The sequence below is a fragment of the Geotrypetes seraphini genome, chromosome 3 (assembly GCF_902459505.1).
Source record: "Geotrypetes seraphini chromosome 3, aGeoSer1.1, whole genome shotgun sequence".
Classification (NCBI taxonomy): domain Eukaryota; kingdom Metazoa; phylum Chordata; class Amphibia; order Gymnophiona; family Dermophiidae; genus Geotrypetes; species Geotrypetes seraphini.
In genome coordinates this window covers 173,332,544-173,357,312 of record NC_047086.1, presented here as the reverse complement: position 1 = coordinate 173,357,312, position 24,769 = coordinate 173,332,544, and the positions used below count along the sequence as shown (strand labels likewise).

The 24,769-nt window shown below is 43.8% G+C and overlaps 1 protein-coding gene across 3 annotated transcripts in view; it reads left to right on the top strand.

Annotated features, from left to right (window-relative positions):
* Positions 1 to 24,769, top strand: part of AHI1 (Abelson helper integration site 1) — a 468,789-nt gene that overhangs the window by 60,328 nt on the left and 383,692 nt on the right. For all 3 annotated transcript variants that reach the window (XM_033938898.1, XM_033938899.1, XM_033938901.1), the window contains exons 5-8: positions 5,740 to 5,933; positions 7,752 to 7,959; positions 13,366 to 13,558; positions 15,591 to 15,686. In XM_033938898.1, the coding sequence (XP_033794789.1) occupies positions 5,740 to 5,933; positions 7,752 to 7,959; positions 13,366 to 13,558; positions 15,591 to 15,686 (691 nt within the window). The remainder of the gene's footprint in view (positions 1 to 5,739; positions 5,934 to 7,751; positions 7,960 to 13,365; positions 13,559 to 15,590; positions 15,687 to 24,769) is intronic.

The window sequence follows — 24,769 nt, the reverse complement described above, 5'->3', positions numbered from 1 at the left end:
GTAGAGATCAATTTTCAAGTAAATTTTTGTGGTTATAAAGCTTTGTAATCCATTTTAATTGACTGTCTAAAAATTGCCCTTTCTCAAAGTGGCTAAAACTTCCTGCATTGTTTTCATATTATGCATTCTTATAGAGGAATTGATCAAGCGGGCTAACCAATTTAGCGCACGCGCTCAATGCTAAGATTCCCATTGTATTCATACGGGCGTCCTAGCATTTAGCAAGCACAAATCGTTAGCAGTGCTCTAAATTGTTAACACTCCTTGATGAATTTTCCCATTAGTGGAGGCATTCCTGAGTGCATTTTTAGGTTAGGGACAGATGAACAGTATGCTTACAGATGGCATTTTAAAATCTTTATGCATGCTTATCCAGTAAAATTATTTTGTTAAATATCATTGAGTCAGTGACAACTCTGGGTAGCTGACTTTTTTGTCAGGCAGCTAATCGATTCTGTTATGTCCTTTCTGGATTCCATATGCTAGGTGTTCAATCCCAACCTACAATCTGGGAGTTGCAGAAATTCAACACTTTTCTGAGCACATGCTCCTCCCCCTTATACTGGGAACTAGAGCCATATCCAGTTTCAATTTCTGCAAGCAATCCGTGCAGAAGTCTTTTTGAATTGCTCTGCTTCTTTTTCTTATTTTTACACATAAAGTTCATTTTTTTTCAGTGGCTTCAGTACCTTGAGACCCCTTTCCGGTGGTCCTCTGTCAGAGGAAAGGATGCAGTCCTACAGAGCCGGACTGCTGCTTCACTGAGAAACTTCTTGGACTCTGGGTCCGTTCCCCTGGGAGTTCGCTTGGGTTTAAGCACAGGCTGTATGCATCCAGAGCAAACCCCTCCCCCTGGGTTTCAGGGCACAGGCTGCGTTTCTTGCCCTGATCGCATGGAGAGGATCTGTGGGGATGGAGGTTACAGTCAGTGTCTGGCAGTCCGAAGATCTTCTAGTCATTTTGGAGCAGTTTCTGAGGCAGAAAAATCATTTTCCTCCATTCAGCTGCTGTGAAAGTGCTGACAGGCTGGCACTGCTGAGACTGAATAAAACCTCCATTATTTTTTATGGGAACTTGGTGGGTGGCTTGTTAAATGTTTTAAAAATAATTTTTCCTAATTTCTGAGGGTAGGGTTCAAGTCCCCCACCTCTCCAGACACCAAATCACTATTTTTTATTTTCTGATTTTGGGTTGTTGTTTTTTTTTGCCATTTTTGGAGGAAATTTACTGGTGACAACCATCTTGTATGTTAAATGATCTTTTTTTCAAAGTTTTATTTCTGCTTCAAAACCCCTCAATTTGATTAAAAATCATTTGGGATAGACTCCCTAGCCCCTAATCTGTTGAATGTGTATCTTGGTTGTGCTGGATCTACGACTGTATACCATGTGCCGCAGCATGCTGGGGGAGGGGGAAGGAACTTTGGACTTTGCCTCCTTCGGGTCCTCCAGGGCTAGGGAGCAAGTTTGGGTCCACGATTTCAGGGAAATATCTCACCCAGAGACCATTCTGGAGTTTGGTGCCAAATGCCTGTGTTCCAAGTCTGGGGACTCTTTTAGCACAGAGCGAATGCCTCAGCAGGGTCCTGCAGTGCTCACGGTGTGGTTTTCACCGGACTTTTTTTGTGGGGCTCCTCTGGAAAATTTATTCTTTGGACCCAGCTCATTGGACGCAGCCGGCGGGCACGTCAGTTTTTCCTAGCCCAGTTGCACCAGTGGCAGAGCTCCCTTTTCAGGAGTCCTTTCATCTGGCTATGGCAGAGCTTGATTGTATTAAGCCAATTGGATATTATGCTGCTTTTGTCTCCTGGCACTGCTTTTGTTTTGGATCTGGCTGATACCCTTGCTGGAACTAGTCCGTATGGTCACTCTGGAAGTTCGGTTTTGGTTGAGGTCCCCTCCATCAGTAGGTCTTTTATGCATGGATTTGTCCACTTTTACTGCTGGGGTTGTGAAAGAGCAAAAAAAAAAAAAAATCTCTTCCTTTTTCCACCATCCACAGCTTCTTGGTCTGGTTACAGGCAATAGGATGCCCAGGCTGCTCTTTCCAGCTCTCTCAAGCTAAGTTTTAAGTTTTCTCTGCTGACTCCTGTTGTTCATCAGTTTTGAGCTCCCTAAAGTGGATTCCACCGTGGCGCAGGATACCTGGCGCATAAACCGCTCTAGTGTTGGAGTAGTGTTTAAGGACTCCCAGGATAGCCGTGGATATTTTATTTAAAAAAAAAAAAAAAAAAAGAGAACATTTTTGAAGTGGCTTCAGGCTTCAAGGTATTGGCAGCCTTTATGGTGCGTGCCTGTCATGCAAGATTGCGCAAGATGTCCTCTGCAGAAGTGAATGTTTGTTCCTAGCTAGTGAAGGAACTAAGGCCAATGCTGGGCAGACTTGCACAGTCTGTGTCCCATATATGGACATTTAGCTGAGGACTTGCTGGGGAGGGCTTCAATGCCTGGAATGGTTTAGATGGGCTGGAGTGAGTTTTGATGGAGACTCCAGTAGATGGGACCTAAGCATACTACTAGGCAGAGCTTGGGGTTTCTGACCCAGAAATATCTAAGAAAAAGGACCATTTAAATTAAATGATTAATTTTTAACCTGCGGTATTTCAGTATCGTAGGTTACTGATTCCTGTGGAAGAGAAAATAACACTGCTTGTAAGCCACCTTACAATTTGGCAGCCCAATTCTTCAGGGTGATAAAATAACCCTAGGTTTTAGTTTTGTTTATGATGAGCCCTCTGTCTCCACTGAAGTTATTAGGTTGTCTTGTTATCTCTATTGCCTCTGATTCTTCTCAGCCACCAACAATATTCTTTCTCCAAGGTTTGTTCTCAAATCAGTTGTATGGCCAGGTTAATTGGCTGTATCTTGGATGAAGCTCATTCTTGGCTATTGAAGGGGTACTGGTCTTCCCTTTCCTCCTACAATCCTGAGTCTTTTGCTGTGTTGCTCCCTCGCTTTGGAATTTGTTTTCTGTTACTCTTCATCTGGAGTCACTCAGAATAAACAATGGAAACAAGTCCACAAATCGACAGATCAACAAAGCATAAGGACTTGTAATAGGATAATATTTACAAAATAGTAGAGAACTCTCAGATACCTGTGCTGTTAAATCATAAGTGATTTTTTTCTTAACAGTTGATGTACAGGTTGAAGATATCATTCATTGAGTTCATTAAGTTCTTTTTTTGTTCTACGTTTTTATAAAGTGCAAATACTTAGTGCAAACAACTTAAATATAAAGTGCTATTGTGCTACTGAAAACCAAAACTGCACTTATCTTTGCAAATTAGCTGTAGTAGTATGTTATGCTCGGTTGTGCCCAGCGGGACCCGTTTCACCTTGTATTCGGCTTCTTCATATATAGGTCTTAATATAAGGCTTTAACAACTACAAGAAACATATCACAATGTTAAAAGATTGAACAATATTGTAAATATTTATCAGTTAAAACACGTACTTACTGGGCAGCTCTACTCCTCCGTTATAAAGTAGAAAATGGCACTGACACTGCTAGTACGCCATGCATGCGCTTAAAACAAAACTTCATTAATTATTCATGACGCGCAAGTGTAGTTATAGCTACAAACAACTGATATCTATAATAATAAAATGCTAAGCGAGCATGCGCACTCACTGTGTGTTCCCTGAGATCTGATCTGTCAGGATGTGCCGGCAAGAGTGCGCATGCGCGCTTACTACGTATCCGAAGGTGCGCTAGAGACGCGACAGGCACGTTTGGCGGCGGGACATTTAGAAGCAGCCACAGAGGGGGAAAATAAAAGTGTACCATAGTCGTCAGAGGGCGCGGGGCAGCGGTCCAGGAGTGACAGAAAAGGAGAAGCGAGAGTTGGTGTCACTCGGAGACGGCTGCCGCAGCCCCTGTCACCGCCTAGGCCTCCCGGCTACTCACAAACACCCTCCGAAGGGCTGGGGCACAAAGAGCGCCTCCTGCCCCCCCTCCTCCCCGGGACAAACCGAGAAACGGAGTTGGCCCGGCCTCCGCGACAGACCCGAGGAGCCCAGCAACTTTCCGCCCCGGCTCTTGCGCTGACCCCGCCACCCGGGACCCGAGTCCTTTGCCGCCGCCCTCCCTTCCCTTGCCTTCCCGCGGTCCCGACTATGAACCTGGTGATTCCAGCACTGTGTGCAGCAGTCTTCACACGCTGCTTCGGGCCCTTCTACTGCCCTGATTTTCTCTGCCACGTCTCTGATGATGTCATCAGGGACGTGACAGAGTAAATCAGGGCAGTAGAAGGACCCGAAGTAGCGTGTGAAGACTGCTGCACATGCTGCTGGAATCGCCAGGTTCGTAGTCGGGACTCCGGGAAGGGAAGGGGGGGAGGCGGTAAGGGACTAAAGGAGCCGGACAGACCGCGGGAAGGGAAAGGGGGTAGAGGAAACGCTACTGCTGCTGCACAGGAAAGTGGTGTGGGGGGAGGGAAATGGAGGGGGAGGGAATGCTGCTTTGGCTGCTGCACAGGGAAGTGATGGGAGAGAAATGCTGCTGCATAGGAGGCAGGGAGAGAGACAGATAGATAGAAAGACAGACAGACAGACAGACAGTGGGAGGAAGGGAGACAGAAAGAAAAGAAGAAAGACACAGGGGCAGGGAGTTACACAGAAAGACAGACAGACAAAGGTGGCCAGGGACAGAGACAGACAGAAAGAAAGACAGCGGGAGGAAAATATAAAAGATATTGAAAAAGGGTTATGAAACCTAAACAATGATAAGAAAAAATGGTATGTTGGCATGTCCACACGATCTTTCAAGACCAGAATGAGCGAACACAAATCAAATTTAAAATGTGAAAGACTTACCGGTAATGCTCCTCTTGTCGAACATTGTGGTCTAATGAAACATAAATTCTCTGAATTAAAAAGTTTTTGCTTTGACAAAGAAGTACCTAACATCCGGGGGGGAGACCGTAAAAGAAAGTTGTTGCAAAAAGAGTCCCGTTGGATTTTTAGACTGGGTACTCTGAAACCGGGTGGTTTGGATACCATGGTCGTGTGGAGTTCATTCTTTTAATTTTTTCTAAACATTTTTTAAATCATTGTTTAGGTTGTTTGCACTAAGCATTTGCACTTTATAAAAACGTAGAACAAAAAAAGAACTTAATGAACTCAATGATTGATATCTTCAACCTGTACATCAATTGTTAAGAAAAAAAATCGCTTATGATTTAACAGGACAGGTATCTGAGAGTTCTCTACTATTTCGTAAATATTATCCTATTACAAGTCCTTACTCTTCATCTGGAACCATTAGGAAAGAAATTTAAGTCAGTGATGGTTCTTTTACAAGGCTTCACCTAAAGTCAGTTCTCTCTCTGTATCTTATGATCTGCTCTTCTTTCAAGTCACCTATTGTGTTTCATCTTTATAGTTGTATCTTGGTTTTTGTTTTTTATGCTAAATACATTTCTCTCTCTTGTTTCAGGTTACTGCTCAGTGGTTAGAAGACATTTATTTTTTGTTGATTTTAATCTGTAGTTTATTCTGGTTTTGTACACTACAATGAAGTGTATTTTTTTGTTATTTTTTTTTTAGGAGTTTTTTTTGCTAATGGTGGTATTTCAAATGTGAAAATAAAAAAATAGGGCAAGACAGCCATATTTTTGTGTCTGTCTAATACCATGTAAAAATGCTTGTAGTTATGATTGTATTTCTTCCAGTTTAATATTGCTGTTAAGATGTGTGAAAAATTTGATTACTGATAGTGATGTGTGTCATTTTGCAGTGCTGTGTCCATCTCTGAACTGCAGGGTGAACCTATAGAAGAACACAAAAGCTCACAAATGAAGTTGGCAGGCAAGGTGCTTTCTTTGGACTGTGTGCAAGGAGAAGAAAAGAATGCAGAAGAACAAAGGGCTGAAGGATATGTGGATCAACAGAAAAGTAAAGTAAAGAAAGTAAAAAAGAAACCCAAAAAAGGTTGGAATAACAAAATGTTTGTTTGTACAGTTTTCTTAGTGAAATAGTCATTCTTTTAAATGTTTAGCAATCAGGAGCACTGTTTATATGAGTCATAGTTTATATTATTTAATAGTATTTATTAACTGCCTTTTACATGGAGATTTACCCATTGCGGTTTACAATACATTGAATAATAATCAGGTACTCCCTATCTGTCATGGCAGACTCACAATCTAAGGCCCCCTTTTACAAAGCAGCACTAGCAGTGCCATATGGCAAAAGCTCTGAAGCCCTTTAAATTTCTATGGGCTTCGGGACATTTACTAAAACATTTTGTAAAAGGAGCAGGCTGGAATCGAACTCAATTTCAGGGTGCTGAGGCAGCAACACTAACTACTAGGCCACTCCTCTACAATAGTTGATTCTCTGTTGCAGAAATCGTAGCTAAATATTTTCAAAATGTATTTTTGGTAATGAATTCAGGTTACAGTAGCTTTTGTATTCTACTGAAAGGTGAATCTTCTCAGTCAATGAATGTGAATTTGAATAAAGTCGAGAATTATCGTGCAGTAGCGAGTATTCCATGGCAGGCAAAATTGCTGGAATTTATAGTGTATCAATAGTTTGTTGATTATATATCTACTAAAGGTTTCCTGCACCCTACACAACATAGGGCCATATTCACTAACCTGCCTGATTGGGCCCTATTCGGAGGAACGCCCCCATCTGCCTGCCTGGATCGCTGGTGTGCAATCCCTGCGCATGTGCAGACCATCTGCTTTCCCTGCAGATGGTCTGCGCATGCATTTTGTTTCGGTTTGTTGTTTGTTTGTTTTTTTGCGGGCCCTCTCCTCCTGCTATCCCCAGCGGCGGCAGCCTCTTCCTTCACGCGGGCTGGCTCTCCTGCTCTCCCCTTCCAGCCAATCTTGCTGCCCAGACTCTCCTACTCTCTGCCGCCTTCCCTGCAGTGCAAGCCGGGGCTGCATTGTGGCGTGCAGCCCCGCTTTAAACCCACGGGCTCACACTGCCGGGAAGGCGGCAGAGAGTAGGAGATCAGGGCAGAAAGCAGGGCTGGAAGATCGGGGCAGAGAGCAGAGCAGGGACAGGAGCCGCACGTTTCGTTTTCAGGGCTGTAAGATCGGGGCAAGTAGACAGGAGACATAGGGCAGAGCAGGGCTGGAAGATCAGGGCAAGCAGGCAAAAGACACGGGGCAGAGCAGGGCTGGAAGTTCCTATCTGTCTCTTTGGAATATTCAGATGTCTCAAGCTTTCACTCTGCATTTTCACTAGCACATCCAAGAAGGTGATTTGCCTGCATCACCATTCCCGTCCCTGCAGATAACTGCGGGAAACCATCCCATGTCATTCTTTAGTGTCTATTTCAACCTCAGTCCTTCTACACCAGCTTCTTCATTGCAAGGCTTTGAGAGTAAGTGGTTGTGCCCATTCATACTCTGATTCTTCCCTTCTTTCCTAAAATTACATGGAGATGGTTTCCCGTGGTTATCCGCAGGGACAAGAACAGTGATGAATTTTATCACCATGTCAATCTCTAGTACTAAGCTAAATCGACTTGTACTCGGATCGACTTATATTCGAGTATATACAATATATTGAAAAATAAAACATTTTTGAAAACTCTTTTCTTTCCTACCGAAGTAGATAAATTATTGAATGCTCCTAATAGATAGGTTAGGGGATTATAGAGGGAATGACAAAACATGCTTTAATAAGTTTGGAATATGGATAATTCACGCTTCTTACACTTACTGTATGTAATTTTGGAGGTTTTGAAAAATGGACCTTTCTAACTGCATCCATTTTCTATGCTTGCAGATATGGGTGATACTGCAAAACCTGATGTAGAAGATTCACAGGAAATGACTCCAGGCAAATCTAGCTATGTGATTGATGACACTTTAGTACTGGGAGTTAACATTCATCGAACTGATAAGCTGAAAACAGATCTCATGGTATCAAATCCTATGGTCAAAATTCATGTGATTGATGAAAGAACTGGATTATACGTCAAAAAAGAGAATAGGTAATCCTGCTTATTCATATTTCATTTTCAACCTTCATTATTTAAAATGAGTTATCTGGGCTCTCTCAGCTGAATATCGACCCTAAGTATTCACCTGGATAGACAGTGATGTCTTCAAGAATATGCTTAGTACAGGGTCATAAACCATAGACAGTGGAATGGGATGGGCTGCTGGGCCACGACACTACTAACATTTTGTTAACAAAGTATCAGCAACTGGAGAGCTTGTGGGTGGGACTCAAGATTGCTTTGTTTAGCCCTTTTAACTAGAAAGGTATTCTTCTGCACTGAATAAAAGTAAACTTGGAAATAAAATATAATGTAGAGTTCTCATAGCTGTATTGGTTTGATAAGGAAAAAAAACAAACCCCAGAATATTTGAAGGGTGCCATAATTAAACATTTAAGAATATGTCCAGGGCACAAGCTAGACATCTAGGGCTAGACCTGTTTTAATAACGAATAAGTGCCTAAAAGGTGGCCAAGCTGACCAGATGACCAGTGAAGGGGGATGTACATATGACCCCCCCCATTTCCCTAGTTTCATTGACCCCTTCCTCCCTCCAAAGATGTAAATAAAACAGTACATACCTGCCTGTATGACATAAGAACATAAAAATAGTCTTACTGGGTCAGACCAATGGTCCATCAAGCCCAGTAGCCCGTTCTCACAGTGGCCAATCCAGGTCACTAGTACCCATGGTGAAGCAATATTCCATGCTATCAATACAGGGCAAGCAGTGGCTTCCCCCATGTATTTTTCAATAACAGACTATGGACTTTTCCTCCAGGAAATTGTCCAAACCTTTCTTAAAACCAGCTACTTTATTTGCTCTTACCACATCCTCTGGCAATGCATTCCAGAGCATAACTATTCTCTGAGTGAAAAAAAATTTCCTCCTATTGGTTTCCTCCTATTGGTTTTCCCCTAGTCTTTTTAATTTTTGACGGAGCAAAAAATCGATCCACTTATACCCGTTCTTCTCAGCTCAGGATTTTGTAGATTTCAATCATATCTCCCCTCAGCTGTCTCTTTTCCAAGCTGAATAGCCCTAACCGTTTTAGTCTTTCCTCATACAAGAGGTGTTCCATCCCCTTTACCATCTTGGTCACTCTTCTTTGAATCTTTTCTAGTACCACTATATCTTTCTTGAGATAAGGAGACCAGAATTGAACGCAATACTCCAAATAAGGTCGCACCATGGAACAATACAGGGGCATTATGACATTTTTAGTCTTGTTAACCATCCATTTTTTAATAATTCCCAGCATCCTGTTTACTTTTTTGGCCACCGCCGCACATTGGGCAGAAGGTTTCATCGTATTGTCTACAATGATACCCAGATCCTTTTCTTGGGTGCTAACCCCCAAGATGGACCCTAGCATCCGGTAACTGTGATTCAGGTTATTCTTCCCAATGTGCATCACTTTGCATTTGTCCACATTAAATTTCATCTGCGACTTGGACACCCAGTCTTCCAATTTCCTAAGGTCCGCCTGCAATTTTTCACAATCCGCATGTTTTAACAACTTTGAACAGTTTAGTATCATCTGCAAATTTAATCACCTCACTCGTTCCAATTTCCAGATCATTTATAAATAAGTTAAATAGCACCGGTCCCAGTACAGACCCCTGTAGCACTCCACTGTTTACTCTCCTCCATTGAGAAAAATTACATTTAATCCTACCCTCTGTTTTCTATCTGATAACCAATTCCTTATCCACAACTGAACTTTGCCAACTATCCCATGACTCTTTAATTTTCTGAGGAACCTCTTGTGAGGAACTTTATCAAAAGCTTTTTGAAAATCTAGATACACTATATCAACTGGCTCACCTTTATACACATGTTTATTCACACTTTCAAAGAAGTCAAGCAAATTTGTGAAGCAAGATCTCCCTCGGCTGAACCCATGCTGACTCATTAAATCATATTTGTCTACGTGTTCCACAATTTTATTTTTTATAATCATTTCTACCATTTTGCCGGGCACCGAAGTGAGGCTTACTGGTCTGTAATTTCCCAGATCTCCCCTGGAGCCCTTTATAAAAATTGGTGTAACATTGGCCACCCTCCAATCTTCAGGTACCACACATGATTTTAACGACAGGTTACAGATCACTAACAGCAGATCAGCAATTTCATATTTGAGTTCTTTTAGTACCCTGGGATGTATACCATCTGGTCCTGGCGATTTATCACCTTTTAACTTGTCGATTTGGCTCAGTACATCTTCTAGATTCACCAAGATTTCTTTCAGTTCCTTCGCATCATCACCCTTAAAAACCATTTCCGGTTCAGGTAGATCTCTTACATCTTCTTCCATAAAGACCGAAGCAAAGAATTAATTCAGTCTTTCTGCTATGGCCTTATCCTCCCTGAGCACTCCGTTCGCTCCTTGGTCATCCAACAGTCCCACAGATTCCCTCACAGATTTTCTGCTTCTGATGTACCTAAATAAATTACTATGAGTTTTTGCCTCTTTTGCAAGTTTCTCTTCATATTTTTTCTTAGCTGTCTTTATCAATGCTTTGCATCTAACTTGCCAGTGGTTGTGTTTCTTCTTATTTTCTTCATTCGGATCCTTTTTCCATTCTTTAAAGGATTTTTTTTTACTCTAATAGCCTCTTTCACTTCACCTTTTAACCACGCCGGCTCTTGTTTCCTCTTCTTTCCATCTTTGCGGATACGTGGAATACATCTGGATTGGGCTTCCACAACGGTATTTTTAAATAACATCCATGCCTGGTTTACATTCCTAACCTTTTCAACCGATCCTTTTAGCTTCTTTTTAACCATGTTATGGCTAGAGCAGCAAGCAGGTTCCTGGAGTAGCCTGCAGGGTAGTGCAGTCAACTATAGAGATGGGGGACTCAAACCTATACTCTACTGTGGGTGAAGTTTAGAAGGCTCATAGATTCCACCATGTGTAATGGTTACAGTACTTCTACTACTACTATTAGAAATAATAAATAGTAGTAGTAGTAGTAGTAGTAGTAGTAGTAGTACTGTAACCATTACACATTACACATGGTGGAATCTGTGAGCCTTCTAAACTTCACCCACATCCCACACATGAGATGTCAACTGAAGGCATAAGGGCTATTGGTGTGGTGTACATTTGGATCTGGTAGGTTTTGGGTGGGCTTTATAGGGCTCACCATATGGGATTATGGTGAGATGTGTACTAGAAAATGTCACGGTGGCTGTTACCTGCAGCTAGCCGTGGGTAACCCTCTGAAATGGTAGGAGAAATAAAGTGATTGCTGCGGGTATGGGGACAAGGCCATTCCCACCGCAGTTAAGGGAGGGAATGCAGGAGAAGATGTTGAAGGGAAATAGGGAAGAGAGAGTGGGGAGAAGACGCTGAAGGGAAATGGGGAAGAGAGAGTGGGGAGAAGACGCTGACTGGAAATGGGGAAGAGAGAGTGGGGAGAATATGCTGAAGGGAAATGGGGAGGAGAGTGTGGGGAGAAGACGCTGAAGGGAAATGGGGAAGAGAGAGTGGGGAAAAGACACTGAAGGGAAATGGGGAAGAGAGAGTGGGGAGAAGATGCTGAAGGGAAATGGGGAACAGAGAGTGGGGAGAAGACACTGAAGGGAAATGGGGAAAAGAGAGTGGGGAGAAGATGCTGAAGGGAAATGGGGAAGAGAGAGAGGGGAGAAGATGCTGAAGGGAAATGGGGAAGATGCTGAAGGGAAATGGGGAAGAGAGAGAGGGGAGAAGATGCTGAAGGAAAGTGAGTAGGAGAGAGTGGAATAGACGCTGAAGGGAACTGGATGGAGGGAGGGGGTAAAGAAAAAAAAAAGGCACATGCTGGATTGGGGAGACAGATACCAGATCTGAGGGGAGGAAAGGAGGAAAGAAATGCTAAAAACCACCTGGGGGAGGGAAGGAAAGATGGAAGGGAAGAAGACAGAGATGCCAGCCTATGGGAAGAGCAGAGGGAAGAAGATGGGTGCCAGACCAATAGGGGTGTGTGTGGAGGGAGAGATGGAAGGGAGAGGCACAGTAACAGAACATATGGAAGAGGTAGAGAGAAGGCAGACAGTGGATGAAAGGAATTGAATGAGGAGAAGGTGAGGAAAGCAGAAACTAGACAAGAAAGGTAAAAAAAATTATATTTATTTTCTTTTTTATTGCTTTAGAATAAAGTAGTATATTAGTTGTGTTGATAAACATTTATAAACAAAGCCCTGCCAGCTGAAGATCTCTTTCTCTAGTTCGACAGCCAGAACTTTGGTTTCTAAAATGTCAATTGTACAGAATATTGTTTCTTTTTATACTTTAATAAAATAAGTTCAGTATAAAATTATTCGTGGCTTGTGTGGATGGGATCAGATGGTTTGCGGGGATGGGGCGGGGATGGGGACTGAGTTTGCGGGAACAGGACAGGGGCCGAGCTCATGGGGATGAGGTGGAGATGGAGACAAATTTTTTTCCCTGTGTCATTTTCTAATGTGTACTTGTGAAGTTTGCCACAGTGCCCCCCACCTTATGGTGCCCCATTTCTCTGCTGGGATGTCTATACAAATGCTGGCCCCTCCTACATTCCAATGGCTGGTTTTGTACATTTTTACTTTGGATGTGTACAAAAAAATACATAAAATATAACAAAATAATACACACGACATATCTGAATCTTAAAACAACTCAAATTATTTAAAAAATACCTAAAATGATATTATAAAAATAAAAATGCATTGTGTAAAATAAGTAACAGAATAGTATAAATATACTCCCCTTTAACCATGGTAGAGGTTTCTACCATGGCCTGGAGTGCTAAATGCTCCGACGCTCATAGAATTTTTATGAGCGTTGGAGCAGTGTCGGAGTATTTAGCACTCCTGGCTGCAGTAGAAATTTCTACCGTGGCTTAGTAAAAGAGATACATATGGCAGGGTGATGTCTGTTTGGTCCAAGGTGAATTTCAATGTGAATCCTGCTCCTGTTTTATAATTATGATGATGCTTCACCCCTCTCCTTTGCATCAGTGCAGCTGAGAGTTGCTTATCATTATATACCACATTATCGAGGTCATCTTTTTGCAGATCTGGGTGCCTTACCTCATTCATTTATGTTTGTACTAACTAGGTTCTCACACTGCTGGTAAGTAACTTTTCATTGTAAAAATTACATGCAATCATGTTACTGTTTAGAGCCATGGATAGACTTCTACCCCAATCCCCCCAGGAGCTATGAACCTTGTTTTGCAGATTTGCTAACCTAGCAGATCCAGGAGTCAGCCCTGGTCTTGGAATTCAACCCAGGTCTTTCTGCATGTATAGCAATAGAACAGAACCACCAAGGCACCACCTTCATTTTTGCTTTTCAGGTTAACCATATCTTAAATTTCCCTTAATTATAAATGATGATGTAAATATTTCTAATATCTTTCTTGTAGCAATCGAGCAGTTTCATCTTTTTATGAGCAAGAAAAAGTGGAGCACATTCTGCCTATTATGACGCAACCTTATGATTTCAAACAGTTTAAATCAACATGTCCAGAATGGGAGGAGCAAATCTTGTTTAATGAACGGTTTGGTTACTTTCTTCAAGAAACTGAAGAAAGCCCCCGGGTAATCTTATTTTTTGAGGTACTGTATGCAAAATTTAATTTTCTTATATGACATTAATACTGGCAATAGCTTTTATATAAATGTGTCACAATCTAAGAAAAGGTACCAAGTAAGTGCACACTTACTTGGTAACAATGTCAGTTAGGTTCTATTTATAACTAAACATTTCTTTAGCAACTCTCCAGACTGGCATAGGTTAATCTTACAAGCAGTTGTATCTCATCATGACCAGCAAGTGAAGACTAAGACAAAACTTTGGAACTGTACATATCATGTGATCCATCTCTAATTACTTTGGTCTTCTCTCAGTCTCCAGCAGGTGTGGTAAGCTGTACACATCTCCCTTGGTAAGGCTGTTGGAATTTGTTTAGGACTTTTTGTCCCTTTTTGTTGCCAGACTGAGCTTGGGTGGACCCTGTTTGGGAGTCTGTCTGACTTCGAAGGTGTCAATCTCAGCGGGCTGGGTCCCTCCCTTCCTTTCCTCCACCTCCCCAACATTTTTCTAGAGGTGCCTCAACAGTAAGCCTTACCCCCTAGTGGTAAGGCATATTATTTAGAGAGCCAAGTGGAGTCTGTTCTGTTGAAAAAAAAAAATCCTAAGGTAGTGCCAGTCTGAAAGGTTGCTTTCCTTTTAAATATGCTGTAAATTACTGTATTTTTCAACTAACCGGCACTTTTCTTCTAACTAGTATGGACCAATTGAGCACTTTTCAGGGGAAGAGGTGCACAATTTGGTCCAGACGCGAGGTACTCGTGGCCAGCCTGAAAACAGCTGTTCGGGCCAGTGCGGTGGCGGAGCCTCGTCGGTGTCGGGTGCTGGCGTACAGGGCTCCCCGCCACTAGTGCCTCGTGAGCTGGCATTGATTTGCAGGGAAGCCCAGTCTTCTCCTGCTGCCCATGGAGGGATTTCCTCAGCCACCAACGGTGCGGCTGGGGAATTTCCTATCAGCTGTTTTTTCTCTCAGCTGATGCCTGCTTTTGCCTGCTTATCACAAGGCAATATAAATCAATATTTGCTGCTCATGTCAAGTAGGTCCTCTGCTTACATAGAAAAATATTTGCTGACATCTCATCGATCCTTAGAGGGAACATCAATGGTGAGGGGAGAGGATGAAATTGCACATAATAATGGAGAGGAGGAAGGGAGCGATATGGTGCATGGAGGGGGGATAGAGAGGTTTGACCCAGAGCACAATGCAGGGAAAGAGAGAGGTGTTGGACATAGGGATGGATGAGAAGGAGGGAGAGATATGAAAGAGGTGGAAGGGGAGAAGGAGGGAGATGTTGGATCCAGGAGCAGAATGGAGTGATGGAGAGATAAATGGCAATGGGAGTGAGGGAAGAGAGGGGGATAGTGCAGGAGGAAGAGAGGAAAACGAGGCTGGGGAGGGAAGGAAGAAGGAGCAGATGTTGGGCTATAAGGGTGAAGGAAGGAAGATGCTGAGAATGGTAGAATCCTGAGGAGGAGGAGGAGAGAGTGGCAAGGAAACTGATGAGAGGATAGATATAGCAGAGGGGTAGAAATATGGGAATGGGGAATACGTTGAAGATGAAAGGGAATGGAGGGCTGAAGAAGGAATGAGGAGAATAAATGGAAATTTGATAGGTAGCTGAAAAGTGAAAAAGAGGAGAACAGTAAAGAAGGCAGAAAAGAGCTAAAAAGGAATAATCAATATGTCGGAGGCAGATGTAGTTAGGGAATAGACAGGAGAGAGGAGAAAAGTCAAATGGATAGCAGCCGCTTGAAGGAGAAATAGAAGATGACAGGAACATTCAGACAACAAAGGTACAAGAAAAACATTTTATTTTAAATGTTTAAAATGGAATATTGATAATAATTAGCAAGAATATTGTTTAAATTTTGACAAATACATTTGCAGAATTTTGATGAATTTGCTAATTCTGAGCGCAGAACTTTTAATTTTATTGTGCAAAATTCCTCCAGGAGTACTATCTAGACATCAATTTTAATACAATTTTGGAGATATCCAATGCTCTCATGAAACTTATACGTGCATTTAAAATGTCTGTTATATTTCAATGTTTGCAGGTCCTTGATTTCTTAAGTATGGATGAAGCAAAATCTAATTCTGAAGTTCAAATACAGGAAAGGGGCTTTCGCAAAATTGCTTGGGCATTTTTGAAGGTAATTTTACCACCATATATGACAGATGATTTTTTTTGTTAAACAAATTCTGTAAACCTGTTTCCCTTCTGTTTGGTTGAAGTGTTCTCCTTTATCCAGCAAGATTTATCAACCATACAAATATGAGGGGTGTTCAATAATTTATCTACCTGAGTTTGAAAGAAAGTAGCAAGCATGTTGAAACAAGTCTGTTCATGTTGTGACATGTCTCAAGGTTACTCATGCACAGTTTCGGCTCAGTGCAAGTCTAACATTCCTAGAGACAGGATGTCAAGAGAATCCTCGTGCAAATCAAGTAAGAAACTGCTAGATTTGGAGTACTACAGTGATAAAATTTATGACAAAAGAAGGGAAAAAGCCAAAGGAGATCCATGGATGCATGATTGCATTTTATGGTGTCTGCCCCATCATCCTACAAAGTAAAATTTTGGAGCAAGCAGTTTAAGTGGGGTAGAAAGTCCATTGAAGATGACCCTCATAATGGATGGCTTGTGGAAGCAACTACCACAGAAATGTGCAAGAAATTTGAGGATTTAATTTTGTCAGACAGACGAATTAAGGTTTCTCAAATAGCTGACGAGATGGGTATCTTGGCAGATACAGTTTGGAAAATAATTCATGAAAAGTTGGGCATGTCCAAGGTTAGTGCAAGATCGGTTCCAAGAATGGTGTCGCCATGTCAGAAGGCTACGAGGCTCCAGTGCTGTCAGGAGAACTTTGAGATATTCTTTGAAGACCAAGTGAAATTTTTTCATAGTTTGGTGACTGGAAATGAGACTTGGGTCTACCAGAGATCCTGAATCCAAAATGGAGTCAATTCAGTGGAAGTACAAGTCATCCCCCAGCCCAAAAGAGTTCAAGACAGAAAAATCTGCAGCCAAAGTCATGGCAACTGTCTTCTGGGATGATGAAGGACTTTTGCTTCTTTTGCTTGTGGAGTTCATGGCACACAAGACAACCATAACCAGGGAAAGTTACCGCCAACACAATGATCACTTTGCGGAGGTCAATCAAGGAGAAAAGATGAAAAGAAAACTCATTGCAAGTGTGCTGTTTCTTCATGACAATGCACCGGTGCACATGTCACGACAATCACAGGCATCTGATAATGTGGGTTTCAGCAGGTGAACCATCCACCCTACAGTCCTGACCTGGCTCCCTCAGATTATTTCTTGTTCCTAGTTTTGAAGAAATCTCTTCTGTGGACAGTGGTTTTCAAGTGATGAAGATATCAAGGAAGCTGTGAAGTCCTGGTTTGAAAGTCAGACAGATGAATTCTTTTCAGTGGGGTTAAAGTCATTGCAGGAAAAGGGGACTATATTGAAAAATAAAACAAATATTTTTTGAAAACTTTTCTTTCCTACTGAGATAAATAAATTTTTGAATGCCCCTCGTAGGTGATGTCATATGATGGCACCAACATGGATAGTGCTGTGTATTACCTCAAGAGTCTTTTGTCTGTTCTAGTTATTCAAATGTCAAGACATAACTTGTGCTTTTTAACATATTTCTTGCCACTGAAGAAAAATTTTCCTCTCGCTGTCCTGTTTTGTTTTTCTCTTAATTTCTCCTGATCTCCCTTTAAAAAAGAAGGATTTAAAAGAAAAATTGAGTTTGACCTTGTACACCAGGTTTTTGATGTGCCTGGGTTTCAAGACATAATCTTAAGGATGGAAGATGTCCTGCATGGACACCCAATAGAAGTGCTACTGATGTTTGATATTGTCCATGATGTCCCTAGCTGCCTGTGCTGTGCCAGGATTTTGTTGAGTTATGATGCAATAATACGACAATTATTAGTGTCGATTTGAGAACTTGAGAGTATATTCCACATACTCTGGCTTAGGAGTGAGGTTCATTACTGTCATGGTATGCACAATATTAATGTTACAGCTATATTTCAGTTGTTACCAAGCCAGGCAGTGTAAGGAACCTACAGAGAATCTAGTGGTCACAAACATGTGGAGAAAAAAGCCTCAAAGTTAAGTAGCAGCATAAATACAGAAACTTCAAGCTGTCTTCAATCTTATTACTAGCATAAAAAAACTCCACAGAGAACTTGCTCCATATCTCAAAAAGGTCCAAATCACTGTCTGTGCACAGGAAAGTTAGAAAAACACTTATCTTTAGCTGGAGAATCAAACACTCAGTTCATAGTCTCCAATTGTTCACAAAATCTTCAAGTCTTTAAATCTTGAAACACTCCAGTAGCTCCAGAAGTTTCACTGCTCCAGCAAAAGAATTCATAATCCCGACAAGGATCCTTGTTTTGCCAGATTACATGGCTGTGTCAGAGGAAGTCCTTCAAATCTGTGCCTGATTTTGTAAGTATGTACCTAATGCAGTAGGCATCTGGAAAACAGGCACCTGTCATGTGTCAATCACAGACAGGCGCCACTTACAGAATCACAACAAGCAAGGACCCTAGGCGCCAGAAATATAGGCCAGGGTTTTACAACCAGTGGTGCCATAGTCCGGCTGTGCCCCTAAACACACCCACCTCTGGACTTCGGTGTCACTAGGCACAGCTAGGCATCATGAATTCAAGTACTGGTCCAGGAGGGTGTCTAGTGGCGCCTAAATTTTAAAAAATATGTTTTTAATTGGTTTTTAATGGTATCACTTAAAACTAATTAAAACACTTAAGTTAGACACTGGTAGGCACGATCTAGGTGCCTACTGGCACTTAGCTTCCAACAGCCTTTGCAGAATCAGGCCCTTAATGCCTATTCTCACATTCTACAAATACTCAGGCGGCTGACCGACAACAGAGAGAGGCAGGAGCAGGAGTGGAAAGCCGGGATCAGGACCGAGAGGGCAGCGGAGAACAAGGCAGGCAGGAGATAGAGAGGGGCAGAGGCGAGAGTTAGCTCTGCCCACCCCTCCAACGTCACCAACTCTCGAAGCCGAGCTCCCCCCTTAAAAGGAAAGGAGCCAACGGCTCGGAGATCGCTGGGGGAAGTTGAGGAGAGCCACGAGGCGACTGACCGGCAGCTTGCAGCAGGAGGTTGGGAGAGCTGAGCCGAGCATGTGGCAGCGGAGGAGCAGTGAGAGCAGATCGGAGGTGAAAGCAGAGAGGAGGAAGCAGTAAAAGCAGAGCGGGGTGTAGAGAGATCGCAGAGAGGAGAGGAGCAGAGGCAGAACAGGCAGAACAGAGTCAGGGAAGAGGCGAGAGATAGCTCCGCCTACCCCCGACACCAGCAGCAGAGAGAGAGAGGACACCAGCAGAGAGAGAGAGACAGAGAGGACACTAGCAGCAGGCAGAGAGAGAGAGAGGACTCCAGCGCAGAGAGAGAGACAGAGAGGACACCAGCAGCAGGCAGAGAGAGAGGACACCAGCAGAGAGAGAGAGAGAGAGGACACCAGCAAAGAGAGTGTGAGGACACCAGCGGAGAGAAAGGACACCAGCAACAGAGAGAGAGAGAGGACACCAGCAGGGAGAGACAGAGAGGACACCAGCAGCAGGCAGAGAAAGAGAGACAGAGAGGACACCAGCAGCAGGCAGAGAGAGAGAGGACACCAGCAGCAACTAGCTACACGCCGGGCACACTCCAACACACCAAGGAACTTTAAGTACGAGAAAAGAGAAATGGAGGCAGCCGAAGCCCAGCGAAGCTTCCCAGTATACTGCATCGAGTGTCATATGTATGACTACCTCCCCTCCGGGAGACAGGCGTACATGCAGTCGATGTCAGGAACTGGATAGCTTAAGGAAGGAGGTCGGGAGACTGCAGGTCAAGGTCCAGGATCTGGAGGGACTCCGCACCGTAGAGGAACCATGGGCAACTGAGACTGCTGAGGATACCACCAGAGAGAGCCACATCAATGAGCAGGTTAGAGAGCTTGAGAGATTCATCGAAAAGGCCTGCAAGATGGTAGAGGCACAGGATCACCAGCAATTCAGAAGGGAACCAACAGATGGAGGACAGAACCCACCAGACGCCAGGGGGGAAGGACCTTGCGGGGGAACTGAGCAGGCAGAGGAGGCAGAGACCCATCAGAACCAGGAGGATGTATTGGAGGATCGAGTCACTGATACAGACCTGAGACCCAAAAGGAAGCTGAGAAAAGGGAAATCTGCAATCGTGGTGGGAGACTCAATCCTGAGAGAGGTGGACAGTCACATAGCAGGAGGCAGAGAAGACCGACTAGTGACATGTCTCCCAGGGGCGAGGACAAAGGACATCTCCGACAGAATCGAGAGAATCCTGAAAGGAGCTGAGACGGAGGAGACAGCAGTGATAATCCACGTTGGAACCAACGACGTCAGCAGAAGGAACTACAACAGGACTACACTGACCGAGCAGTTTAAGATCCTGGGGAGGAGACTGAAGCTGAGGACAAGGAAGATAGCCTTCTCAGAGATCCTGCCAGTACCGAGGGCGGATGCAAAGAGGCAGACCGAGCTTCAAGCAATAAACGATTGGCTGAGGAGATGGTGCGAAGAGAAGGGTTTTCACTTTGTACGGAACTGGACAACCTTCCTGGGGAAAAACAAGCTTTACAGGAGAGACGGACTGCACCTGAGCGTGGCTGGGACGAGGATGCTGGCATGTAACATCCAGACCGGCATAGACATGGCTTTAAACTGAGGACAAGGGGAAAGCTGATAGTCGATCTGACATCGACACATCGGACTACAGTATCAAACAAGGATGCTGAACCGGGAAAAGGCGGTAGAGGGCTCGAGACTGAGTGTACATTTTTTGAAAAAAAAACCCATAGACGCAATGCAGGGGCCCAGGGAACTAATGAAGCTAAAGAGCGGGAAAAGGAGGAAACAGCTGGAGCCAGAGGGACATCCAGAAATGGGGATTCAGGTAGAGGATGAGATAGGTACACCGCAGGAGGGGGATGAGGACGAAAAAGACACACCACAGGAGGAGGATGAACTGAACGAGGCTCGGGGAATGGTAGCCATTGAAGGGGTCGGCAGGAGCACCAAACCACGAGGGAAACCAAAAGAATGTTAACAGCCGGGACTTAATTTGCCTATACACAAATGCTAGGAGCCTAAGAACCAAAATGGGAGAGCTAGAATTTATAGCCAGTAAGGAGGACCTAGACATAATTGGAGTCACAGAAACATGGTGGTCCGAAGACAACAAATGGAATGTGGTCCTACCAGGGTACAAATTCTATAGGAGTGACAGGACACACAAGAAGGGTGGAGGAATAGCGCTATATATAATGGACTCCATCCCTTCAACCAGGATGGAAACAACAGTAAGGGCGGACGGCTTGGAATCACTATGGGTTAAGCTGACAGGAGGAAATGGAGCAGACATAAAATTGGGACTGTACTATCGCCCACCAGGACAACCGGAAGCAAACGACCAGGACCTGGAGGCTGAATTGAGGCAGGTATGCAAAAGTGGAAGTGTGGTGGTAATGGGGGATTTCAACTACCCTGGAATAGACTGGAGCATTGGACACTCAAATTGCACGAGAGAAACAAAATTCCTGGAGGCGGTGAGGGACTGTTTCATGGAACAGCTGGTCACGGAACCAACACGAGGAGATGCCACTCTTGACCTAATCCTCAACGGGCTAGGGGGACCCGCAAAGGAGGTGCTAGTACTAGCGCCACTAGGAAACAGCGATCACAACATGATCCAGTGCAAGCTAAAAATAAGAACATCAAAGGTGAAAAGAACCACAACAACAGCACTCGATTTCAGAAAAGGAAATTACGAGGCCATGAGGAAAATGGTGGGAAAGAAGCTCAGCAACAGCTCAGGGAAGATGGAGACCGTAAAGGAAGCCTGGGCCCTACTCAAGAGCATGGTGCACGAAGCACAAAACCTGTATGTCCCCAGGTTTAGGAAAGGGTGCAAAAAGAATTGAACAAAAAACCCGGCGTGGATAACAGTTGCAGTGAAAAAGGCGATAAGGAACAAGAAAACATCTTTCAGAAAATGGAAAAAGGACCAAACAAAGGACAACCAGGAGCACAAAAGGCAACAAAAAGACTGTCACCGAGTGGTTAAAAAAGAGAATACGAGGAGAGACTGGCGGGGGAAGCAAGAAACTTTAAACCATTCTTCAGGTATGTGAAGGGGAAACAACCAGCCAAGGAGGAAGTGGGACCATTGGACGATAGAGACAGGAAGGGAGTGGTAAAGGAGGAAAAAGAGATAGCTGACAGGTTAAACAAGTTCTTCTCGTCAGTCTTCACGAGAGAGGACCATCCAATATCCCAGAACCCGAGGAGATCATAAACGGAAACCATGATGAAAAGCTGGTCCAACTAGAGGTAAGCCGAGAGGATGTCCTCCGACAGGTAGACAGACTGAAGAGCGACAAATCACCTGGTCCAGACGGCATCCACCCAAGGGTACTAAAAGAACTGAGAAACGAAATAGCGGAAACACTTCGCCAAATATTTAACCTATCCTTATAAACTGGGGAGATCCCAGAGGACTGGAAAATAGCAAACGTCACGCCCATCTGGGTGACCCGAGAAACTACAGGCCGGTGAGCTTGACTTCGGTCCTGGGAAAGATGATGGAAGCACTGGTTAAGGACACAATCTGCGAACACATAGAAAACAATGGTCAACTGAAGGCGAGCCAGCATGGCTTCTGCAAGGGAAGGTCTTGCCTCACGAACCTACTGTACTTCTTTGAGGGAATAAACAGCCAGATGGATAAAGGGGAATCCATAGACATCATTTACCTTGACTTCCAAAAAGCCTTTGACAAGGTACCTCACGAATGACTACTCAAGAAGCTGTGGAACCACGGGGTGCAAGGGGATATCCACCGATGGATCAAACACTGGCTGGCAGGCAGGAAACAGAGGGTTGGAGTAAAGGGCCATTACTCAGACTGGCAATGGGTCACGAGCGGAGTTCCACAGGGATCGGTGCTGGGACTGCTCCTGTTCAATATATTTATTAACGACCTGGAGACGGGACGAAATGTGAGGTTATTAAATTTGCTGATGACACCAAACTCTGCCGCAGGGTTAGAACCACGGAAGACTGTGAAGATCTACAAAGGGACCTAACGAGACTGGAAGAGTGGGCAAAAAAGTGGCAAATGAGTTTTAACATAGAGAAATGCAAGGTCATGCATGTAGGGAAAAAGAACCCAATGTTCAGCTACAAAATGGGGGGATCATTGCTAGGGGTGAGCAACCTTGAAAGAGACCTGGGGGTGATGGTGGACACAACATTGAAAGCATCGGCACAGTGTGCGATAGCCTCAATGAAAGCGAACAGAATGTTGGGCATCATTAAAAAGGGTATCGCAACCAGGACGAAGGAAGTCATCATGCTGCTGTATCGTGCAATGGTGCACCCGCACCTGGAGTACTGTGTCCAGTACTGGTCACCATACCTCAAGAAGGACATGGCAGTATTTGAGGGGGTCCAGAGAAGAGCGACTAAACTGATAAAAGGTATGGAAAACTTTTCATACGCTGACAGGTTGAAAATGCTGGGGCAGTTCTCCCTAGAGAAGAGGAGACTTAGAGGAGACATGATAGAAACTTTCAAAATCCTGAAGGGCATAGAGAAAGTAGACAGGGACAGATTCTTCAGACTGTGGGAAACCACAAGTACTAGGGGTCACTCGGAGAAATTGAAAGGGGACAGGTTTAGAACAAATGCTAGGAAGTTCTTTTTTACCCAGAGGGTGGTGGACACATGGAACGCACTTCCAGAGGTTGTGATAGGCCAGAGCACAGTACAGGGGTTCAAGGAAGGTTTAGATAGGTTCCTAAAGGATAAGGGGATTGAGGGGTACAGATAGAAGCAGAGGTAGGTTATAGAAATGGTCAGGAACCACTTCAGAGGTCATAGACCTGATGGGCCGCCGCGGGAGCGGACCGCTGGGCGCGATGGACCTCTGGTCTGACCCAGTGGAGGCAACTTCTTATGTTCTTAAGTTTACAAAAGGTAAAACCGGAAAGAGGCTCAGTTTTCATAACTCTGTCCTGATCTTGCCAAGTGCACTTTCCTGCAGTTTTATACATTTACAGAAAGAAAAATGAAAATCTTACAGATTATCTTATACTAATTCATACTTCTATGTTTATAGAAATGCTTAGTTTTCACTTTACATTACCAAATTCCTCTCTTACCCTTGCCACAAAACAACAAATTTTATTCTCTGTCACTAAGAGATCTTATGTTATGAAAAGCTACCTGTTTTGGAAACTTTAGATAGCTTACCATTTCGACCTGCTCTCCAGAGCTCTTCATGGTGCCTACAGTAAAGAAGAACAAAAAGCTAATTTTCTTGATGATTTTCCATAGCCTAAACTGTGTAACTGTTTCCTAAGTGTTATGATGATAAAGTTCATTGGTTCCTGATTCGATGAAAGTGCTTTTGCATCCATAATTTACTGTAGTTATGCTAACCTTATATTTTAATGTTTGGAAAGTTCTCTGCTTAGTTCATTTGATATTCATCTTTTGAAATCACTGTAGGTGTGTACCATTTATGAATGGCCACCTTTGATAATAAAATAAAAAAAATCTAAAGCCAAGAGCACACAATGGAAAAACAGTAAAATTAAAAAAACAAAACATCAGGGTATAGCTGTGCACAGTTAATAACACTATTCAGAAAATGAAAATAAAACAGATACTGTATTTTTTGCTCCATAAGATGCACTTTTTTCCCAAAAAAAGTGGGTGGAAAAAAGGGTGCGTCCTATGGAGTGAATACCCAACCCTCCCTCGGCCGTTATATTATTTCGACTGCTCCTGGTCTCTCAGTGCTGCCATAAGTAGAGGAAAGGAAAGGCCAGGCAGGTGCAGCGATTGCATGCCGCCGGCCCAGAAGCCTTACTCCCGTTGTCAATTCTGACGTCGGACTGAAGGTCCTTCAGTCCGACGTCAGAATTGACGTTAGGGGTAATGCTTATGGGCCGGCGGCGTGCAATCGCTGCACCCGCCTGGCCTTCTCAGCAATTCGTTCCGTGCTGGCTCCCCACTCGTCCCTCGACCCGCTGCTGAGCCAGGAGTCCAAAACCTCCCACTGCTGCTGCTTCATTGACGTATCCTCACAGCGGCAGCAATGGTAGGCAATTAAATTCAGCGAGCGGGCTTACGGGGCGGAACAGGACAAAGG